The sequence below is a fragment of the Lepisma saccharinum genome, chromosome 26 (genome assembly GCF_977018435.1).
Source record: "Lepisma saccharinum chromosome 26, izLepSacc3.1, whole genome shotgun sequence".
In the NCBI taxonomy this organism is placed as follows: domain Eukaryota; kingdom Metazoa; phylum Arthropoda; class Insecta; order Zygentoma; family Lepismatidae; genus Lepisma; species Lepisma saccharinum.
In genome coordinates, this window is record NC_139254.1 from 5,606,927 (window position 1) to 5,632,082 (window position 25,156).

General features: G+C 38.8%; 2 protein-coding genes across 3 annotated transcripts in view; one reads left to right on the plus strand and one right to left on the minus strand.

The window, feature by feature from the left end:
• Positions 1 to 8,347, minus strand: part of LOC145979722 (aminoacylase-1-like) — a 102,217-nt gene extending 93,870 nt beyond the window's left edge. The window contains exons 1-2 of one of the 2 annotated variants that reach the window (XM_083112700.1): positions 8,094 to 8,347; positions 1,010 to 1,179 (exon numbers count right to left, since the gene is read on the minus strand). In XM_083112700.1, the coding sequence (XP_082968826.1) occupies positions 1,010 to 1,179; positions 8,094 to 8,178 (255 nt within the window). In that variant the 5' untranslated portion in view covers positions 8,179 to 8,347. The remainder of the gene's footprint in view (positions 1 to 1,009; positions 1,180 to 8,093) is intronic. The other variant, XM_083112699.1, reaches the window with a different exon arrangement.
• Positions 7,384 to 25,156, plus strand: part of LOC145979723 (protein anon-73B1) — a 110,688-nt gene continuing 92,915 nt past the window's right edge. Inside the window, exon 1 of the mRNA XM_083112702.1 lies at positions 7,384 to 7,465. Coding sequence (XP_082968828.1) covers positions 7,457 to 7,465 — 9 coding nt within the window. The 5' untranslated portion in view covers positions 7,384 to 7,456. The remainder of the gene's footprint in view (positions 7,466 to 25,156) is intronic.

A 25,156-nucleotide genomic window follows, 5' to 3' on the forward strand; every position in this document is an offset into this window, starting at 1 on the left:
TTGGACCATTGTATGGGATGTTTCTACCTGAAGGGTATGTTTGTTGCTTTAATTTTGCACACCAGTGTATGAGGTACCAAACTTATTTTTAGCTTTTACTATATAGGCATCCACTAAACCTAGTTGTAACTAGCTGCATATTTCATGCTTCATTATTAGTATTATTAGCATTATAGTAGTATTAACCCCCCTTTCTTGGCATGCCTCCGCTTTTGATCGGTTGATTTTGTTTATTTTACTTCGCTTTTCTGCTACTTATGGCTAATTGTGAAGATGAGTGTGAGCGATGATATCATGAAAGGACACTCACCAAGAACACCGATGGCCAGGCTGGGATTCAAACCCGGGCCTCCTGGCATCATAGAGTGCCGAGATAACCACTCTGCCACGGAGGCGAACCTTTTGCCCATGGCAAATAGTATTCCATGTACTGTGGAGCACTCGCATGATTTATATGCAATATTCCTCTGTGTGCCACTTGCAATGTTCTAAGCTCTTGAAGTGGAAAATGCTAGCTGGGGGGTGTTTGGATGAGGCTTGGGGTTAGCAGGAAGGATGGTTTAACATGGTAACAATAAGACAGCTGGGGAAATGCATTTCAAAAATCTCTGCAGGAATGCCATCCTCCCCTCACTTTCAGCACTTTCTAGCATCCCAACTATCCTCGCAATGCTGGGTAAACACCAACATTTTTGCACCTTGCACCATGTATCAAACCCGGAACTGCTCACTCCAAATATAATTGATTGATGAGTTGGTGTTTTAAGTCCACTTTATGCACAGTAAGGCTAATCAGGACTGGACCTACAGTTAAAGTGGGATCCGAACCACTATGTGCCTCCAACGGGCATCAAACCTGGGATCCCTTGATTACGAGGCTACGACACTACCACTGCACCATCGGGGAGGCTGCCCCAATATAATATTTGGTCGACTTCTAACAACCTCTATGCATTATGCAACATCAATGTCATATTATTATATCATTAAAAATTTAGCAAGTGCTTACTGGAAACACTGGTACAACATCCATATGAGAGTTTAGTAAAACTGAAGGAGCCTGCTTGTCTGTCCCCTCCCATGTTAACACCACAATTGGCTTCTTGGGAACAACGTAATATACTTTAACTGGCAGACCTATGCTTTCTGCTTGGTGCTTCAGAAACTCCACACACCCATCTGCAAGGAAAATTATCCTAAATTAGTGCATGCTGATTTCCTCATATTCATTTTAAAAAATTCACAAACATGTTACCATAACAAGTTTCAACTCCGAAATTAAATTATTTTTATTATGATAAAACAACCACAGACAAATTCTTTCAACATCACAATAAAAAAAAAATGTTTTCAATACCATCAAAAATAATATCCACTATTAAAACAATAATTAATTATAATTCATACAAAAATATAAGCTAAATTAAAATGGCTAAATAATTTAATTCATTGAAATATTCACTCAATATTTAGCAAGTTCATGTACAGTCACGGAAACTGCCGGCTTGTAATGAATACATTCACTTTCAATGGAATTGTTACAAGCCGGCTGTGTCCGTGACTGTACATGCTTATGTACTGCTAATAAATTCACCAAGAATACAAAAGTGCTCTAACTCCCAATTGTAAACAATTGAGATATTTTGGTTGCAGATTATTTATGATGCAATTGTTTCATCTACATTAACATCTGATACATATGTACAGTCAGCGACAATAAAAATGGTACACCTAGATCCTGAAATAACAGATTCTCTGCATGGCATTGTGTGTGTTGCCTAACTCTAAGGCATTGGTAAAGTTGCCATTAAAATCCACTTATCACTGTAGAGTTAAGACACATAACACCGTGCAGAGAAGCTAGTATATATATATCACAATCTAGGCAGCGGCGGCTCAAAACGGAGAGTAACGCATACCTCACCAAAGTATTGTTAAATTAATACATTTATAGTTTACAAACAATGAGATTCAAATCTCACAATCGATCAAACTAACGACCGGCCCCACAGCATCACCAGCTAATTCGTACCCTCACGAGGCAATTCTGAGCTGTCCCAAGAGCTGGCCTTACCAACTTGACAGGGTTGAAGAAGTCTACCGGGGAGATAGCTATGCTGGTCATAAGACACCAGCCGGACTCATTTTCGCTTGGCACAACGAGGGCACTTTTGCAGTGTTGACATAGGTGCCAGCTTTAGAGATAAGTCGCTAATTATGACTGATATTTAAGACCCGTTGGGGAAGTAATTTGTGAGAAAGGTATATCTACTTTTCTGCCTACCTTTGAAAAACGAACATGCAATATTCCAAAATTAAATTAACATTTAGATATAAGATAGATGTGTCTAAAGGGCCAAGACTTTTTGCTCTACATTTGTTCCTTAAGAAAAGATATATCCCTTCCTCTCACCTTCTCCTCCCCCCATGTACACGTATGCCAACTGGATCTCAAAAATATCCTAGACTTTTGTTGTAAAAGAAATTGTTGGAAAGTCAAAGGAAACTCGCATCATCATAGGATTTTTGACTTTTATATATTAAAAAAATTACGCAGAAAATCTATAATTATACATGTATGAATTTTACTTGGAGATAGGACACAATTTGTTGCATTACATTTTGCAATTTTTAGATCCACATTTGGCAGGGGTCATAACCTCTCTCCCCCCTTAGGCATCCTATTCCTTAATACAAGAATGCCAAAGGCATGAAAAAATGAGGATTGACTACTAAAAAAAAGTATACATAGTCTCCCCCTTTTGAAAATTCTGGGCATGCCAATGGACGTGGAAAAATGCACATAATAAACATATGTGGACATTTTGAAATAATCATCTACATATCACCTGGCTCAATTGATTTGGTTTATTTTACTTTGCTTTTCTGCCACTTCTGACTAATCATGAAAATGACAATGAGTGATGAAACAGGACACTCAAAGAACACCCATACACAGATGTGGATTCAAATCCAGGACACAGAATTACTAACCACTCTGCCATGGAAATTGGTTACACATAGTGTGGCATCTGGCACAAAAAGTGAAATATTTTGCATGGTTTATGAACGTTTCCAGTTGATTTTAGCTCACAGAAATGTGTACCGTGAAGAACAACCCTAAGGCTTTGCGCAAGTGAATCTAGCACCCAAAACGACATTCCACAACAGCAACTATAATTTTACGTAGTTAGATTAGGATTGTAAGGTTTGGTTCCAATAGTTATTATTGATGTGTTCTTTTGCTATTTGAGTGTGCATACAAAGGGTTTTAATAATAAAAAACAGAGAAAGCACTCCGAAATGGCAGGTTTTTGTTTACGCGGGTCATATTTTGGGATCAAATATCTCCGTTACTTGTGTTTCCCGTGCGATGGAACTAATTTTATATTACGTAAGACATCAAAATGTGTCGAATAATACAAATTTCAACGTAATTCTCGAGGAGATACGGTGGGTAAGCAAACGGCCCCACAATACCTAAGTTAGATATATAACTTTATCTATCTATCAACTTGTGTGCAACTTGTGCACATACACCTGAATAGAACTGGAATAAACTCTCCTCCGGGTGTTGTGCACAAACACGCCTTTACTATAGTTTCACTTTTCTCTATTTCCAGTGTGAATTGGCATGGTATTCCAGAGACCTGGGATCAAGCTTCGGTCACAAACATTTTTACTTGAACATTTTCTTCTACCAAAATGTAATTGTTCCATTTAAATGTATATTTGGGTAACTGTTCAGATTGTTTTATGATTTTTTTCAAATTCTCCTAGCAGGAAGACTAATTGTCGTAGAATTTTGCAATCATTTTCACATGAAATTTGAACCTTCCTTAAAGTAATGATCACTGTAATCGAAAATGATCGAAAAAGTTATGTTTAAAAAAAACAACTTAAGAATTACCTTATGCAAGCATGCACACTTCCCATGGACAATGTATTTTCCGTTGACAAGCAACTAAGTTTCAGAGACTAGTGGGAATTAATGTAGAAGTAAATCGGAACCTTAGTGAGAATTCATTTAGGAACTTTATTTTAATACTACGAGAAACTATTGAACAAAATCTTAAGTAATCGCTAAAACTCTGCAGTATGTATTAACAGAAGTAAATCGAAATCAAACTATGTTAAAATTGCATTCGTAGCATGATGAAATCGCAATAAAACAAAAGGAACTTGGGCCGTATATTGTTCATCTCTTATATAAGTTTTGATTTTTCGTTGAATATATTTTCTAAACCTAAACTTCAACTACCTGCATTCAGCATAAATGCTAATATGAATGCATGCATGTTTTCACATCTTTCAAGCCCTGTCGTCACTCTTTAGGTAGTCAATGCCAGCAGCTTGCAATTTAGCACTTAACACAATTGCTTGCATCCTACAGGGGACCTCCACATACCAGACTATCAAGGCCAGCACAAATGAGAGAACCATTGCAATCCATCTACATATGATGCTTCTAATCAGTTCCATAAAACCACTATGGCGTCACAAGGTGTAGCATTATAAAAAAGGAACAAATTTTATTAAGGCAGAATAAACATAATGCACTGGAGACAATACCACCCTCTATACCTAATGTAATTCTTATCGACAAAGTTGGGACACCTGGGATTCATTCCCAGACAAGGTATGTGTTTGTCCTCTCATGCAGTTTATTACATCATTATTTATTCCCATTTCCGATTAATAAATAAATTAATAAAAATAAATATTTTAACAGACCTATTCTCATCACCCCTACAGCTATATAAGAAACAGGATTAAAATTTCGGTAACCACCAAACGTCTCTAATTCCCTTATTTTCGTATTTTTAACATTGATACTTACATATTCTGCATTCGTAAGGATTCTTCTATTTCGCGTTTCGTTTTTTGCAGGCAAATAATCTCAATTTTCGAAATATGGAGTATTTTTATTTTCTTCGCTTTTGCTTGCGTTACACGCGATATGGCGGAGAAATCTTGACTAGCGTAGTCCATGATCAGTGGCTATGCAGTGTTGCGACCTTCTTCATAGCAAAATATCTAGGTACTAGTATGGAGAATACGTAAGTATGAATGTGGAAAATACGAAAATAAGGGAATTAGAGACGTTTGGTGGTTACTGAAATTTTAATGATATGGATAACAACATAGGCCTTTAGCCTAAAAATAAACTTCAGTCCGCTGACGTCAGAACGCAAGGTAGCAAGAGTGTTGTGCGATAAGTGATTGAAATAAAACAAAGCAACTGAAACCATTGGCACGTGGATAGGTTAGTAGGGCCACGCAAAGGTTTCAATAGTGAAAAAGATAGCCCCACGAACCATTGGCGCTAGCCCCACGAACCATTGGCGCGTGGATAGGTTAGTAGGGCCACGCAAAGGTTTCAATAGTGAAAAAGATAGCCCCACGAACCATTGGCGCTAGCCCCACGAATCATTGGCGCGTGGATAGGTTAGTAGGGCCACGCAAAGGTTTCAATAGTTAAAAATATAGCCCCACGAACCATTGGCGCTAGCCCCACGAACCATTGGCGCTAGCCCCACAAACCACTGGCGCGTGGATAGGTTAGTAGGGCCACGCAAAGGTTTCAATAGTGAAAAAGATAGCCCCACGAACCATTGGCGCTAGCCCCACGAACCATTGGCGCGTGGATAGGTTAGTAGGGCCACGCAAAGGTTTCAATAGTTAAAAATTGGTTTCGAAAAAAATATTCGTAGCCCCACACACCATTCTCGGATAGCCCCACGAACCATTGGCGCTAGTCCCACGAACGATTCACGGATAGCCCCACGAACCATTCATAAATAGCCCCACAAACCATTCACGGATAGCCCCACAAACCATTCATGGATAGCCCCACGAACCATTCACGGATAGCCCCATGAACCATTCACAGATAGCCCCACGAACCATTCACGGATAGCCCCACGAACCATACATAAATAGCCCACGAACCATTCATAAATAGCCTTAGAGATACTGGGCGAAAGGGGGGGGGGGGTTATAGCCCCCATCAACCTCACATTGAGCACGCCACTGATCCTGTGCATGTCATGTTGTCGCAAGTTCGTAATCAGAAATGATGAACAGTAACTCACGTTTATTTACGTTCTAGAACTGTTACACAGTTACAAAACCACGTATTTGGAAACACTGACCGGTTGTTACGTCATGAAACGCTCGCAAATATTTGGTTCACGTAGTAGACGGACATCAAGGGAACAGCTTTCGTGCATTGGAGTGACATTAATGTCGAAAATTACATGATTTACCGGCAAAAAAATTTCAACGAGGTGAAAACAAACTTCCAAGACCTTCCTAAAGTATAAATAAACCCATTTCGGTAAGTACTTTCGGTACTATTATCGTATGGGTGAAACACCTACGAATCATATATTTCGGACTTCTTTACATTGCTAACGTGTTGGGGAACATGTCTTAAGGCGAAGTAATGCATTTCTAACTAAGATAATGTTTATTTTCTCTATTTACGAGTACTTACTGTTACTTGTTGTTTTGAATGTGTAACACATTATGGCCGTGATAGCATACTGGTTTAGGGGGCGTTCTGAGAGTGTTTTGTCGATTTATGCAGTGGTGCAACCTCGTTCACCGGAAAATATCAACTTTCGTGCCCCTATTTGAAATTATGCTAATACGTCGCATTTACGTGTAGAACTTGTAAAATAACCTTGCGATTTACCACGTTCATTGTCCATACACAGCAATTCGGAACCATCTTTCTTTCGCAATTCGTTAATGCTCTTTCTTTACGCACAACACTCTTGCAACCTTGAATATTGACGTCAGACGAGGAATGCCTACATGGTTAGGTTAGGCCTGTTGGGTTAGGTTCCATTAGCATAGATACAAAGAAAAATTATTATTTTCGCTAAGAGACGCGTTAGCTTGTATTGCCTAACATGAGAAAGATCTTTCCTGTGACGTCAGAACACAATGTTGCTACAGTGTTGTGCGATAAGTGACACCCATTCGGGTCGGAACCATCTTTCTTTCGTAATTCGTTAATTCTCTTCCTTTACGCACAACAATCTTGCAACCTTGAATATTGACGTCAGACGAGGAATGCCTACGTGGTTAGGTTAGGCCTGTTAGGTTAGGTTCCATTAGCATAAATACAAAGAAAAATTGTAAAAACAGCTCTCTCCTGTGACGTCGGAACACAATGTTGCTACAATGTTGTGCGATAAGTGACACCCTTTCGGGAAAAATGGCTTGTTCCGAACTCGACAGGTGGTTCTAGTGAAAACACGGCGAGGCTGAAACACTGGCTACGGGGTTGCATCGTCTTAACACACGGAACATTGCACTCTCATGCAAAAAGCAAATGGCGGGAGCAGAAACAGCGTGTCGGACAGAGATTTTCGCAGAAAACAACACGCATGCACATTAAAATGGATCAAATCTACATTCAGGAACTTCCAAAACGCTCAAGAAAATGATTTCCGTAAGTACTTTCTCCTGTAAATTTGAAGGAAATTTGAAGGAATCCGTTTCACCCATACGATAATGTTACCGTACTTTCTCCTGTAAAATTGAAGAAATACGTTTTGGGGATACGAAAATTTTACCAGAAACAGGAGACATGCCACACATAGTGTTGCTGTATGCCAATACAAATTGTTAGAGTAGTGATATAGCACAATAATTACATAATATTTACAGACAAAATATTAAAATTGAGCATAGACTGAGGAAAAGTAACAGTAGAGAATAGTTGGAGAGGAAAGAGAAAGAATAACACAAATTATTTATTTTGCTTAGCCTGAATGGTTACTGCCATAAAAAAACTGACATGACATATACCACCTGTACCTTGTATGAAATCCGGGGTCACTTAAGTTTCGTTGAATATTCCTGATATAATAAAACTACCTGTGGGTATTCAAATTTTTCCCACTAGCTACATAGTGGACCCCGATAATTACAAAAAAGTATGTATACTAAAAAAAAAACTCGATTTATTGGGTGTACAGAAAATTAGTGGTAACGGGTAATTCTCAAACTCAAATTATAGTTGCCGGCATACTTGGTACCTTTTCGGACAATTATCTCAATATCAATGATATACATACCATAATCAGGATTTGGTTGTACTGAAACGATGCGTAAATACTCCCTAAAATTCGTTACAGCAGGATCTTCTTTCAGGGTTGCCATACTTGCACTGCTCTACTCTAATCACGGACCTCCACTATTATCGCACAACTGCTCGCGCAGAGTCAGTGATTGTCAACAGTTACGTAAGCCGCAGGTTTAATGCACTTCACCATTCTCCCCTCTCTCACGTGTATCACCAGACAAGTTACAGCTAAAATCTGGCGCGGCCAGCTGATTCACAGATTATGAGTAGATGATTCATGTCACAGATTATGTCCTGTGCATTCATGTTTTTGTCATGTCAGTGGCGGAGAGAAATGATTTTTGGATGGCCGATTTCCGGAAGCAGGAATTTCTTCTTCTTTGGGCTCACACCTCACCAAATCCTGATTCTCTAGCTGTACTAAGTTAAACATATATTGCAACATAAAAATTAGAAGAAAAGTGAATCATGGCTCAAGTGTCAAAATTCCAAAACTCCGTCGCACTTTCGCACCGCTCAAACACTCTCGATTTTAGCTCACTTTATGCACAGACATGCTAATTAAACTGAAACTGAACCTTCAGTTAGTTTAAAGTAGGATCCGAACCACTCCACCGGGTATCAAACCCTGAACCCCTTAATTAAAAAACGACGACTTGTATCATAGAATAGCTATTCTATGGTTGTATCATAGAATATTCTATGGCTGTATTTCTTATTTTTTAATAGTTAATTACAAATTGTACATAAACAACAACTAATATAAAATATATTAAATGCGATGTGTCTTCTGGATTTTTTTTCTTTCTAAACTGTAAACAGACGGAAACCGAACCGTGAATGAAAGAGTCAGCTCCCCAAACTGAGTATTTTTAAAAATGAAATGCATGCATATCCTCAATGCTTTGTCTAATACCTAACCATGGGCGTCCGGAAGGGGGGGAAAGGGGGGCCGTGCCCCCCCTGGAAAATGAAAGTCAACCAAAAATATGTATTTCACACATAATTTCATTTTAGCCACAATAATATATGTCAATTATTGCATGAACACCATAAATTCAAATTTAAGCAATGTCTTTTACGGAACAACACTATTTTTGGGGAAAATTTGCCTTCGTTTGCTGCCCCCTGGAAAAAAATACCTTCCTTGCCCCTCCCTGGAAGAAATCCTGCGGACGTCCATGTCGCCATTGGGAAAACTCAAAACAAATTTTCTCAATTTTGATTTGTGAAAAAACGCGAACTGCAACAGAAGTACACAAACTGTAGTTTACAACGCATAAAAAAATGCCGGCCTCCGTAGCCAAACTTCTAGCATACAGAGAAGAGAAAAGACCTCTGGCGCTGCCGTCGAGTTTTCACTCTAAGCAAGGGAGTGTGTGTGATGTAATCAGCTGCTTGCCATGTAATCCTGCCCTTGTGTTGCCAAGAATATTCTGCGTTCTTTGAGAAATCGTCTACACCTTTATTCAGTGCCAAGGGAAAACGGCAAAGAGCGAAAGGAGAGACATAATATTTAACGTTGTTGAATCTCTCGAAGCAGAATAGTGAACTTGTAAGTGCACAGTCGCAAGCAAAGGGAAAACAAGAGGACAGAACAAATGAGCGGCCACTTAACTTCGCGAGCTTGCTGGGGTTTTCCTTATCTCGGTCGAACCGCAGATCCTAATACCTTTTCCCCTTTCTTTCTGCTAGCATTTTTGGAGAGTATCGTTTTGTTTCCAATCGAGCTTACACCTTTGATCAAAACTGGAACCTATTCTATGCTGGAACTTTGGCAGACGTTATCGAAGGCATTTCCAAAATTTCATCACCTTTCGAAAAACCGCTGTGATATTGCAACGGCAAAAGCAAATCACACGAAGATTCACTTGAATACTCTAGAAGGAATTCCAAGCAGATATGCTTATAATTAATTATTATTAATAAATATATATACTAATGAAACAAAACAACTTTGTTCCAAACTTTATTATTATTATTCAACTAGATGAGTGAATATCCAGCACAACTCTTTCCCTTATTATCTTACATTTCATTCTGTTTGTTTAGTGAAATGCATAGTTATTAATTTTTACACACGACGTTCAAGAAATAGTTTTTAAAGTTAGGGAGAATTTCTTTCTCACGAAGTTTATGTTGTGTGACCTCTTACCTGTTAGATTGATTGATTGAATTAGGTTATTATACGACGACACTTTTCTGCTACTTTGGCTAATTGCGACGGTAAGAATGAGTGATGATATGATGAAGGGACACTCATAAAGAACATGCATGCCCAGGCCGGGATTCGAACCCGGGGACTCTGGCATTGTAGTGCGCTGTGGTAATCACTGAGTCACTGAGGTCGGCGCTATTTTGTTCAAATACCAACTGATATTTATTTCTGTTATCTTCTATATATATAAAAATGGATGTATGTGTGTGTGTGTGTGTGTGTGTGTGTGTATGTTTGTTCCGGCAAAACTCTCGAACACCTGGAGCAATTTCAACCAAACTTGGTACACATATCACTTGCAACCTTGAAAGAAATAATGTGGCGGTAAGACACCTCTGGCAACCCTAGAGGTGGGGGTGGGGAGGGGTGACGTAAAAATAATCGAAAACGACCGATATTAAATTCCGCACGGACAGACAGCCGTGAGTCTATGCATCCCGCACAACAATAGTGTTTCTCGGGTTTTCTGACATTCAGACTGATATGAGTTTGTATTGCTGTGACAATAACCGAAAACGACCGATATTAGCGTGGGATCCATAGTTTTCGGGGTCGCTAAGATGAATAGTGACACTCGCAATGCCATTCAACTCCAAGGCACCTCTGGCACCCCTAGGGGTGGGGGTGGGAAGGGGTGGCATGTAAAAATAATCGAAATCGACCGATATTATACTGCGTTTGTTAGAACCTGTCCCGTTTCCCGCGTTAGCGATCGCTCAACAGTTTCGGTGCCAATGAGAAACGAGGAAAAAATCGTCTGCTGGGCAGCGAGGAGCGCGAACCGAATGGAAGCCAGAAGAGAGGCGCTTACGTAGACACTGTTGAGACGTTGCGTATTTTAATTGGCTGCCTGGCTTTGACTTTCCCCAGCACGGAGAAAAGCCACCTACCAGCTAGCGCGGGAACCGGGACAGGTTGTAACAAACGCGGTATAGTGTGGAATCCATAGTTGTCGGGGTCGCTGAGACGAATAGTGACACTCCCAATGCCGTTCAACTCCAAGTTCATTACTTATCGGCATGGGGGGTGAAAAATAAAATGTCAAAAATGACCTACATTAGTGTCGAATATAGTTTTCGAAGTCGCTAAGCTAATTTGTGACATTCTCGATGAAATAAAATTAGTTACATTTTACACTATAGTTAGAATTCATTATTTTCCTGTCTAATACAAGATTGGGATAAATAAATACCCTGGCAACGCCGGCTAATCAGCTAGTTAACAATAAAAATAACAAGCTTTCCGCTTTTGTTGCAACTTGAACGATTCCAATTCTCATGGACCGGTTCGATGCCTCTCCTAGCCTAGACTTGTAAATTACTATTATGCAGTAATTAGGGAAAGTTATTCGTAGGGATCTTTATTCTTCGCGAACGCGATAACACCAAAAGATGTTAATTGCCACAAGAAAAGGTGTTTATGAATGTACTGTGACATGTAGGCCCGATTCTATAAAACAGTTGATCCTCGATTAGCCAGTAAAATTGATCTGCGGTCACGCTGAACTCCGATTTTGTGTTGTATAAAAGTTGAACTGAGATTCAGTCCCTGCGATCTGCGATCAAAGTTGATCCGCGATTATTCTCCGATCAGCAGACATTGACCGTAGATCAGCTGTTGTAACATGGCTGTACTAACGAATATTTGCTTGTAAAATGTGTTGCAAGTGAACGTATGAGGCAAGACGGGAGAATCAATTCATAAAATCCTGTTTCATAATAATAAAAGAAGAAACATGCACAACGAGGTGAACAATGATAAATCTTTCTTCCATTTTTCATTCTGTCCATATATCGTGTGTCATTGTTATTTACTGTTTGAAATACCTGTATTTTTTTCTTGAAATTTGTAACATTGTTTAATTGCACGATCAGAGAAAAGTAACTTGAGAACAATCGAGTGTTGATACAAACCGAAAATAGACCCTCTTACATTTTCTTGTTGATATAATATCATTGTAAAACTTGCGTTGGGATGAAGAGGGAGTATAAAAATATTACCATTTCGCTTTACTGCATCCAGCCAAGTGTTATTGCAATTCAATGTTGTCCGCAGAATGTAACAGATCATGTAACTTTGGTTGTAGTGTATATATCTACTGCTTTATGAACAGAGCACGTTGCATTTTAGTTGGTAAAGCTTTCTCTCCCGATATATAAATTACACATATTTTATTTCGAATATTATTTGTTTTGTGCATAATTTACATCCGAGAGGACAAGCGTCACTGTTGTTTCAATATTTATTTTAATTCGGGAAAACGCAAACACATTTTACATTTCACAACGTAGGCTATTCAAGTGCAAGGAATATTCCGTATATTACAGGAACTAATGGTCCACCTGCAACATGTTGTCGTGTAATCACAAAATAAATATAATAAACATCTCCTTGCATGAACAAAAGCTCCAAATCCGAGTATAAGAAAGTTCTTATATCTCTTTTCAGCATTGAAAAGAAATTCATATTTTTTAAAAAAAAATCTATTTATGCAAGTATATTTTCGCCCCTTTGCAACCGAGAACCGATAGTTGCTTTCGTTGTCAAGGACAAATCATCCACATGGAACGTGCACAAGCAATAAATGGCCGTTTAGTATCTAATTTACGTGATGTTACTAAATTTGCAACATGTTCGAATATTTACTACATCCAGCACCTCAGATTTATTCTTTATTGAAATATTAAATACATGCATTTTCCGAAACCGACTTAAAATATTTGCTGTTCAGTGTTGGACAAATGGCAACATCACAGGCACACTAGCGACATGTCTGGATTTGCCAGGTTGCCAAACGTATTTCTTTGACCCAAGATCAGGATTTGATCTAAGATCGACAAATCGACAGTTAGCTTTATACAACATGATAGAAGCTTGAACTTAGTTCACTACCGGATAGTAGATCAAATCTGATCTCCAGTTAGTGATGTTTATACAACCGGCCCTTAGTATTTTAAAAAATGTACACTCCTGTTCACATAAAGTGGCACCCTTTATGTGGTTGAACGTTTGAGGATTGTACCTGAACAAGACTGTTGCCATATTTATACACGAATAACGCTCACATTTTTTATTTTATCCAAAAGAAAACTATAATGCGTGTTATACATGGAATGAAATCGAAGGCTACATGAAACCACGTGTAAATGGATATTTTTAGTTTTCCCACGATTTATCACCTTAAATCGGAACGCTTTGTAGAACGAAGTGGCAGGGTTTGGACAGAATATCCCGTGCACAGATTTGAAATTGAATCCAGTGTGCACCTGCCACGTGGGAATCGATTTTTTGACAAACGTCTTGAGTTACCAAGCAAGGTGGTGCAATTTTGACGGAAATCGAGTGCGCATCCACCGTCGCATGGGAGCCGTCATCTGTATGTATCGTGCAAGTAAAAATGGAAAAACACTTCCTTAAAAATCAGGGTTGGCAAAATTTGTGTTTTTTAAAAAAAGAACAAAACAAACTGTTTTTTTGTTTAAAACATGTTTTTTTTGTTTTAAACATAGTTTTAAACATGAGTTAAAAAACATGTTTTAAACATGTTTTAAACAAAACAAATTCAACCTTTTCCCAGTAAATTATAGTTAAAGTCGTTAAAGAGAAAAAATACTCATTTTTATGAGTACAATGGCGACAAGGACAGTTTATTTACCTTTGGAGATAAGGTTTACCATACTGCAGGGTCGGGGTGTGCAGTACGGAATTTTTTGGGTCGGGACGGGAAATTCTTTAAATCCCGACATTCGGGACGGGATGTGTTCGAAATTTCCCAAAGCTCTTGAAATCTCGTATTCTACCCGTAATTTCCATCTTAAGTGCTTGTTTTTGCACTTCTGGTACAAAACCACAACGCAGAGAACGTCTAGAATTGACGACGTTTTAAAATGACCATTCGGAATTTCCAGACTGCTTGGGATCCCAAAAAGTCGGGAAGTCGGGATCGGGACAGAAATTTTCTATCCCGATCCCGGTCCCGACTTTTCGGGATCTCGCACACCTCTACTGCAGGCATAGGCTCCGTCTCCATGGGGCTTGGGGGGCTCAAGCCCCCCCCAATATTAACAATGTGGGGGCAGAGCCCCCAAATAATTTTGCTTAAGAGGATCTAATGTATTATTTTGCTTCTCTTGTAAAGTTTACTCTGAATTGTGCCACATGAACTTAACTTTTAATACACATTTAAAATTTTCTAGACCATCAACTATGGGGGCTGAAACCGCTAGACCATCAACTTTGGGGAGGCTATGACCAGAGATAGCAAAACGCATGATTTATTACTAGTATATACTAAGTATGTAATTATGAGTATTGTTAAAATTTTTACTAAAAATGGGTTTCAAAAGACGATGTGCATGAACTAGGGTAGTGGATTTGACGTTCGGGCTACAAATGGCTCTCGCATGACATTCAGAACGAGATCATTGATATATTAGGGAGATCTGTTTTGCGCTCCGTGGTAGCAGATAGTAAAAGTCGGGAATATTTTGCTATTATGGTTGACGGTTGACGAAACTTGTGCCTTATCCATCCGTGGACAATTAAAATTCTGCATTCGAACTGTGCATAAAAGAATGATATTTTTGAAGAATTCATGGGCTTTTATTAAGGGTGTGAGGGACGGGATCGGGACGGGAAAAATTTTCAATTTCCCTACTGGGTCGGGAAATGTTCAAAATTTCCCGAAGCTCTGAAAATCTCGAATTATACACGTCATTTTCACTTTAAGTGATTTATGGATTAAAAACTAACAATTTACGGTAATTGACAATGCAGAAAACGTCGAGAAATAACGACATTTTCAAATGAGCATTCGGTATTTCCCGACTGCACGGGATCCCGAAAATTCGAGAAATCATTTCCCGAAGTCCGGATCGGAACGGTAAATTTTTTTCCCGATCCCGGTCCTGACTTTTCGGGATCCCGCACACTCCTAGCTTTTATGAGATTCCGAACACTGAGGCCAAAACCTAAAAAAGGGAGAGAGTGAGCCATTCATTAATTTATTTCAGTGATCAGAGCCCCCCCAATAATTTTGACAAGTCGGCGCCCGTGTCTGCAGGCACAAAAGTTGTGGGTAATAGCCCCCCTTTTTCCGCCACTACTGAAGTAGGTTAGGATTTATATTCATCTACATTTCAAGAAACTAAATATTATAGAATTACTATTCTCGTCCTGAAAAAATCACGGTGAAATATTTCCTGCTGCCTGAACAGTTTATATAGCAGAAAACAACCTGCAGTGTCATAATAGATTCTCCAGGTGAATTTATCTTTCAAAGTACAAAATTATGTTACCAAAAGTAAGCATCTGCGCTTCATTCAGTTATACAGACCAATGAATCGTATCGCAAAAGAAAAAAAATCACGTCATGATCAAAATCACGCATTGTGTATTTAGATAATTAGTTTCCATTTCAAGCTTCCACCAGTTTCAAACTTACAGGACGATACGAAACAAGGAACTGAGAGGTTTCGATTTCTACAGTAAAGCACGGGTCTTTCATGTCGCACAACAATTTTGCTACCTTGTGCATACATAGCTAGCCTGCCTAACCTAACAACATAGGCATTTAGCCTAAAATTAAAAAGCTCTCTCCCGTGACGTCAGAACATAAGGTTGCTCAAGTGTTGTGCGATAAGTGAGACCTGTAAAGCACGGATTAATTGACACAGATTCAATGAAAAACAGGGTTGCCAAACAAAAAAATATCACAGACTATGAAATATCTACCACCAAAATGTGTTTTAAACACTTGTAAAAAAAACATGTTTAAAATACATTGTTTTAAACGTTTAAAACATTTGTAAAAAACAAAGCCGTGTGTTTTAAACGTTTAAAACAAAGTGTTTTAAACACTTTTGTTTTAAACATGCCAACCCTGGTAGGCATAGCTTATGTGACCTACAATTTAAAATACTAGTTGAAAAGCACAATAAATGTATAATTGTAAGTATACTTGCCATTAAAATATACTTTTAAATGCCAATTTTGGGGGAAAGTAACGCAGATTTTTTTAAAAAAATTACCGATAAATCAAGATCCCTTGTTATTCGCCACCATGTCCTCTACACACTATTAAAGTTTGTTTATCCACAGATTGTTTATCTGTAACTATTGTTAAAGGGTAGCGATTGCTGCTACATCTGTTTCAAGCATTCCCATTGGCTGGTAGCTTTTTTTTGTGTTGTAAATAATCTGTGGTGGGTTGGTTCTCTTAAAGAAAACAAAAAAATGGTTGTAGCAGCAATAAAAACTTGTTAAAATTATGTAGTCACGGATACTTCTGGGTTGTAAGGATTCCACTGAAATTCAATGGGTTCGTTCATTATAACCCAAATATCAAGGAATATAGGGACAACTGCACATAGCAACGAGCACTCACATATGTCTGTGCAGGATTTTATCTAGAAAACTTTGGAACATGGATAAATCACTGTCGTGACTGTATACAGGGTGATTGGTAATTCGACCTATTCCTGGAAAGGGGTAATACTATACTACTTTTCCGGATTCTCTGGAGTAGCGACGCGCAGAGGGGAAAGCTTGTGGGCGGGGCCAGACTAGGTGGAGAAGGGTGCGGGATGAAAGCAACGAAGTGCTGCGCGGTGTAACGGCCGTAAAGCAAAACGCTTTCTGCTGCCAATTTCTTATTTTATTCTTAACAATGGCCAGTGTATTGTTTTACACAAATAACAAATAATATTGCACGTTTATTTGTCTTTTGATGCTACGAAGAACAGAAAAAAATTAAAACAAATTTAAACATACATTTTCAAAAAAACATGCAAATAACCACAAACTATGAAACATCATCTATCAAAATGTGTTTTAAACAAGTCTGAAAAACATGTTTAAAACACTTTGTTTTAAACGTTTTAAACATTTGTAAAAAAAAAACAAAGCCATGTGTTTTAAACTTTTCAAACAAGTTGTTCTTGAACACATTCAACACTATGCGGCGCTTTCCTGAATTCAGAGTTCCCCTAGACTTGCGAGCTGACATGTTTACTGCGGAACTACTGGACCGCGAATGTGCAGTCGAGTCGCCCCTCCCCTCCGCATGTTCATTGGACGAGGCGCACACCATTCAATATGTGCCAAGAACGCGTTCGCGTTCTCTTACTCCAGAGAATCCGGGAAAGGAATATAGAGCACATTTGCAACAAATTTGACCCAATGCACCGGGGGTCGAAAATCAATGGGTTTCGAGTTATTGCAGTTTGTAGATTTTCGTGAAATATTCCGACTTGCGACCAAAAAACTAATAATTGTGAAAAAACTACTACACCCTGGACACTTAATCGACACGTTGCTAACAGCTGACGAATGAGTGACTACTGGGGAAAAAAATCATGCCCATAATTCCCATACTCACAGAAAGAAACAGTCATTGGTGCACACGTCATGAAGAAATTTGGAAATTATCGTTTAAATCGAAGAGGATTACTCAAAAAATTGGTAACACACTTAGCGTAAAAATTACGGAAAGAACTTCCTCGTTTCCAGTGGCGTGCGGTGACATTTAGACTAGGGTACGCAAGAGAAATACGTAAGTGAAATCCTTAGTGGATAATTTACAAAACTTTGAAAATAATACTAGTGGCTGTATCAAATGCATTCATATGCACACAAAAAGATAAAAAAGATTTCTGTCGCATTTTTTGATATGTTAAAGGAAGCAGAATTTAAGCTTTCTTTATGCACACTAAAGCTGATTGAAGTTAGTTGAATTGAAATGGGATCTAATTCAGGATTTTTTTATATAAAGATATAACCTTAAAACGCTACCGGAGAGATTCAGATGTAACACGATAAAACATTTGTATGATATTTTATATACTTGCTTCGCAAATATATTCTCAAAAAACGTGCAGCCCAACAATTCAACCTTGATTAGTTTTTTCATGCAGCGCGATGCACATTGAACGGGAACGAAAGGACACACAAATGTTTAAATAAGTAATATCTTAATTAAGGGTTGAGGAAGAAATACACATATAAGTAAGTTTTCCTGAAAATAACATACTGCTTACCATCCTTCGTAACTCCTGCCCGAGACAAGTCCTCCAATTCAGGACAGGCCTCCCATTTCGGATTATTTCCACTTTCTTTTCATAACTATATGACGAAAAACCCCTCTCCAGAACGTCATCAACAACTCCCGATTACATATTATTTCTATTTCACCTCTTCACCGCACTGACAAAACAATAATAAGAACGAAACACTGCAAATTTCACACGCAAGACGGAAGAAACAAAAAACGTCAATCTCTCGCGGTAACAAGTGTCTCCTTCCTCGAAATAGCCACTCACATTTGTAGACGAATGGATCAGGGTTGTCAGTCGACGAGATATTTTGTAGAATGAAGAAATTAAGGAGACTCGTAGAAAATGCATCAGAATAGAATGGTATTAATTCCAACACACTTCAAAAGCTCAAATAAACGTTGGGCAGGGTTCGAAGTCCTGAGGGGGAAGGGAGGGATTTCCCCCCACCAATAACCTTGGCCTCAAAAATCCCCACACCAAAATTTCCCGGGGGGGGAGAGTTTTTGTTATAACAATGAAAGATGAAGGATAATATTGAAAACATACACTACCTCTTCAAGAGATCTTTAACAGATCTACACCAATAGCAAAATATGTACAATAGAAGTAAAACAAGAATGCAAGACAAATATAAATATGATGTTAATAGAAAAACTATTGCATAATAAAACGATTCCAACTATTTTTGTAATTTATTGACATCTTTAACCAGTTAGTAAATGAATTAGTTTGCTACTTTATAAATATCTGATGTATATAAAAGTAACAAATTGATTTCTTTCTATGTATTTAATAATAATGGATTTTTAAATATTTAGAAATTCATTATCTTTTTATATTGAATGACATTATAAATATGTATATCATAATTATATTATGTGTATATGTAATATATGCGCGCGTGTGTATAGATTGAGATATCCCCCCACCACAAATATGATTTTGTACCCTTATGTTGGGCACAATGTAACGTCCATTTACATAACTTTGCAACGTAAGGGAGCGGGGGTACATTCGAATCCCATAGTAAGCATTGTGTTTATGTTTCTTCTTTCGTTCATTTATATCATCGGGTCAACAGTCAACACCCATCCTTATCATAAGCTGAAATGCAAAGTGACACGAATACAATTTTGATCTCTAGAATGAGAAAGACAGATACTGAGAATGGTGTGAAACAAGCAAATTGTCCATATAATTTCCCTCTGACACATTGACATGACGACGCCGAAAAGGGTTTCAGGTAAAACGCAATGCTCAGTCGATCACTCTATTTCCCTCACCTCCCGATAAACATTTTCTTGCCTTCCGCTCCGATTTGTATGTCAGTAATCAATTTTTATAACGCATTTTTATTGCAACCAAAGCACAGGGATTAATTTATCTAAGCGTGTCTGTCCAACGTTAGTAAACTAAACATTAGAGAAAAAATATATGTTGACTACTACCAACACTGCAGACGCTGCCAAAATCTTAGGTACCCTGGCTTCTTAGAACCATGTGCTTTCAACAGGAAAATGCACCATGGGATGAGCGCGGGAAGACCCAAACATATGGTGGGGTTTGATCGAAGCCAATGGGGATTGCCCTCCGAATTTCTAGGGTACCCAACAGAGGCAGCAGCTTTTGCTCGTGGAAATCGGCAGAATTAACGGTGGATGGGGTGGGTGCGGGCAACACCGAAGGCACAATCGGAATTATTCGGGCAGACGTTCGGGACTGCCTGGAGGGCCAGGCTACTCGGGCAAGGCAGCAGCGTTCTCGGACGGAAGATAGAATTTCTGGAGACGATAGTTGAATTTTCATTCTCCGAGAAGGTGGGGAAAATTATTATTTTTTCTTACGGTGTTGTGGGTACGCAGTGCGTACCTTGCGTACCGAGAATGCACGCCGCTGCTCGTTTCATAAGCTCTACAAAAATATACAAATGTTGTCAACTGGCACACGGGTTGGGGGGGAAATCTGAATTAAAAGCGGAGAATGCGCGTTGTAGACCTCTTTGTAAAGTGAAAAGAAGTTGTCAGTTGTGAGAAATAAATGAACGAAAATGAGAAGTAATAATGTTATTTACGAGGGTCACTATTTATATTTTGAGCCTAACAATGAAAAAACAGGAATTTGTTATTGAAAACTGCTTTATTGTTTTTCGAAGTATTCTCCTTTATGGTCAATACACTTTTGCATTCGTTCGAACCATTTGTCAAAGCAGTTTTTCCAATCTTCGTGAGACACCTCCATAATATGGTTTTTGAACGCATCAACGGCGTCTTCCGCCGACGAAAATCGTTGTCCACGCAATTTATTCTTGACATTCGGGAACAAGAAGAAGTTATTGGGTGCCAAATCAGGGCTGTACGGCGAATGACCCATCAATTCGATTTTTTGACTGTTCATAAAGTCGGTTGTTAGACGAGATGTGTGACAGCTGGCATTGTCTTGATGAAGAATGATCCGACGGCGTTTGTTTGTTTTACGTATTTGACCGAAGACCTCTGGCAAACAAATTGTTGTGTACCATTCAGAGTTGACCGTTCTACGTTCCTCTAAAGGCACAGTTGCCACATGACCAGTTTTCCCGAAAAAACAGGCGACCATTTGTTTCGATGTTCTTCGAGCGCGAACAACTTTTGTTGGATTGGGTTCATCTTAAACACCCATACAGTCGACTGCTGTTTACGTTCCGGCTCATATGCATATATCCATGATTCGTCACCTGTTACAATCTTATATACGTCTTTTGAAGCACCACGATTGTATTTATTGAGCATTTGTTTGCACCAATTGACGCGAGGGTCTTTTTTGAGTTTTTGTCAAATTGTGCGGGATCCAACGAGAACATACCTTTCTCACAGCTAAATGATCATGTAATATTTTATATATGCTGGTGGAACTAATGGCTATGGTTGCCTCAATCTCACAGTATGTCACATGACGATCTTGCAGTATTAGGTTTTGCACAGCATCAATGTTTTCTTGAACAACAACTGATTTTGGACGACCTTCGCGAATCTCGTCGGTGAGCGAATGGCGGCCACGATTAAATTCGTTATACCAGCGTTTCACAGTGGCAAAGGATGGGGCTTCATCGCCAAATGTGGAAGTAAGTTGATCGATGCACTCTTGTCTTGATAATCCACGTTGAAAATCGTAAAAAATCATCGCACGAAAATGTTCACGAGTTAATTCCATTTTATTGTTGTCGCGCAATCTCCAAGGCAACATAAACAACACAAATGAAGCTATTGACAAAACATTTGAAGTACGTTATGGTCAATAATGCCAGACGATTCCGTGCAAACGTCAAATCGCGCCTAACTTCAACCAGTGTTGCCAAGGCTCAAAATATAAATACCCTCGTACCATTCTCATGATTCCAGGTTGTCAGAATTAACTGTTACAAAAACTACAAATCCTGTTAAAATTGCCTCCCCCCGGTTACGTATGCAAGCACGCAGTCTGCGGCGTACTTCAGACACAGTCACTCGCGTTGACACTGTCTCTTATGTCTCATATCTCTCTCTCTCTCAACTCTTCATGGGAATGCACTGGTGTACTGTAGACTAACTCTTACATGTGACCCCAAATGTAAAAGTCGCATGCTACTGAGGAGGGATATCCTGTCAGAAGGATGGATTTGTGTCGATATTTACTACATACCGACACTGAAGACCCCCATCACCTGACAAGAATTCTGTGGACGGACGAATCCAAATTCGACCGCTATGGTATTACGAATTTTCATAATGCGCATTTTTGGGCCCCTAAGGGTCATAATCCAAGAAAATCTAAAGAAAAGGCTCACCAGAGAAAATTCTCACTAAATGGGAATCATTCACAATCATGTGATCCGGCAATTCTTTCTGCCACCAAACCTAAACGGCATTACCTACGAAAACTTCCTAAGGGAAGAATTGACGACGCTGCTGGAGGATGTGCCGCTCGCCACAAGATGGGGTATGATTTACCAACATGATGGCTGCCCATCCCACTATTTCCGGGGTGTGAGACAGTGGCTGGACGACAATTATCCCATGCAATGGATTGGTCGAAGCGGCCCGAAACCCTGGCCGGCGAGGAGTCCGGATTTTACGCCATGCGACTTTTGCATTTGGGGTCACATGTAAGAGTTAGTCTACAGTACACCAGTGGATTCCCAAGAAGAGTCGAGACATAAGAGACAGTGTCAACGCGAGTGACTGTGTCTGAAGTATGCCGCAGGCTGCGTGCTTGCATACGTAACCGGGGAGGCAATTCTAACAGGATTTGTTGTTTTTGTAACAGTTAATTCTGACAACCTGGAATCATGAGAATGGTAAATAACATTATTACTTCTCATTTTCGTTCATTTATTTCTCACAACCGACAACTTCTTTTCACTTTACAAAGAGGTCTACAACGCGCATTCTCCGCTTTTAATTCAGCTTTTTCCCCCAACCCGTGTGCCCATTGACAATATTTGTATATTTTTGGAGAGCTTATGAAACGAGGAATTTTTTTTCGTAATTTTTACGCTAAGTGTGTTACCAATTTTTTGAGTAATCCTCTTCGATTTAAACGATAATTTCCAAATTTCTTCATGACGTGTGCACCAATGACTTTCTTTCTGCGAGTATGGGAATTATGGGCATGATTTTTTCCCCAGTAGTCACTCATTCGTCAGCTGTTAGCAACGTTACGATTAAGTGTTCAGGGTGTAGTAGTTTTTTGGTCGCAAGTCGGAATATTTCACGAAAATCTACAAACTGCAATAACTCGAAACCCATTGATTTTCGACCTCCAGTGCATAGGGTCAAATTTGTTGCAAATGTAGTCTAGTATTACCCCTTTCCAGGAATAGGTCGAATTACCAATCACCCTGTATAAAATAAATTCTGAGCCATGGTTTTCTCTCTTTTACCATGTAACTGTAGTGTATACCTTTATAGCCACCTCAACAAAATGCCAAACACAGGCCTTCCCAATCACGTTCTGGTAACGTCGTCACAGGTTTGATACCCGGTGGAGACTCATAGAGGTTCGGATCCCACTTTAAACCATAGGTTGTGTACTAATTGGCCTATCTGTGATGAAAGTGGACACTTTTTGATCAGTAGCCAGACCGATGTTCCATTTTGTCCCCGGCTTTATTAGCCTACTAAGGATAAAATCGGAGTTAAATTTTGTAACACCTTTTAAGCCTTGTTTCCATGTTTAATAAAACAATAGAATGCTGACCAAGGCAAAATTTATAACATTTCCACCCTCTAACAGGGTCTTCTTCAGACAAAGGTTTGCAATTCACAAATATGGTTTGTGTGTGTATTGCGAATTTGTGTCTGAAGAAGACCATGCTAGAGGGTGGGAACGTTACGTTTTTGTCTTATCTTAAAAATAAATTTTGCCTTTGTCAACATTTTATTACATTTTGTGTGTCTGGGTAGGTACAGCAATATTACTGCAACCAGCAGACTGAGAAGTAATGGGAAGATGGAGTCCACACAAATTACAACAGGTTCAAAAGTAAAAACAGATTACGAAATATTGTATATAGTAATGCTAGTTATAGTATGAAAAGTACTTTTATCTTCAAACTAGGAGGAAGGAGAATGAGAACAGAAACTTTTCTGGTAGAGAGGCAGATGAGAGCCAGAATGCTTTGTACACTAGTGTTGAAATTGAGTAGTAAATCAACAATAAACCTGAACTCATTGTTCAGCGATAATACTAATCTTACTGTACACAAAACTAAAGTCAAGTCACTGTTATCACAAATTCAATATTTCTTTCAACCTTCGTTCTTAAAGAAGTGGAGTACTGGTTTTACCTCCTTGGAAGAAACCAACTACATATTTTCTTAGTACAGTATGGTTTTGTCTTACGTAACTACCTAAAGGTCATATCATGGAAAAGGTGTATGCAATTTTTACAAGCTGCCTGCCTACACAGAGTTCCCCTTCTGTGCTTGTAACAAAAGTTATTTACTTATAGTGCTTTTTAATGTTTGCCAAAAATCCCATCATCATTTGTCTCATAATAAAAATATTAAATTTGTCAAGTGGTGCCTTCTACACTATAAAATCATTTCTTTCCTAACTGTAGCAAAGCGAAGACAAAATTGCCCTGCAAAATATAACATATTACAGAGGATCAATACAATTTTCTTAATTTCCAGATTTTGAATTTTCAATTTTTAAAATGCCCCTACACATAGTTTAACCATCAATCCGTACCTTGCATATTCACACAATGTGTGACATATATATCTCTCGCAATGTCAATACTTTATAAGCATGCAGTGTTAATCGACTTTATCAATTGTTTACTGCTTCTACTATTCTCATGGTTTCAAAAGCACGTCTTCTCTCAACTTGAGAACATATGATGGACCTGTAACTGAACATTTCAGTAATCTCTGCAGTAGATGAATTAATTATACTCCATCAAAGGAGTGTGTGGAGAAAACAAATGAAAACAAGTCCTCTGCGCAAGAATTGACATGGCCAAGAGGGTATGGTGGGGTCATAACCCATCCCTTTGGCCCAGTATTCCTTAAAGAAACTCAAAGGAAGGAAAAGATGACAAAATGAGGACAGACTACCAAATAATAATAATAATAAAAAAAGAATATGTAACCACCCTTCCCAGACTTTCAAAAATCCTGGGCAATACAACTGTAGCTACTCGTTTGCACCAGTATATACTGCTTTGCTGTTTCAAAAGATGAGGACTTCAAATTTGTTTGCACATTGGCATAGTGGTAAAACCGTGCCATGGTCTATCCTCTTCTTTTAACCCTTTTCTCAA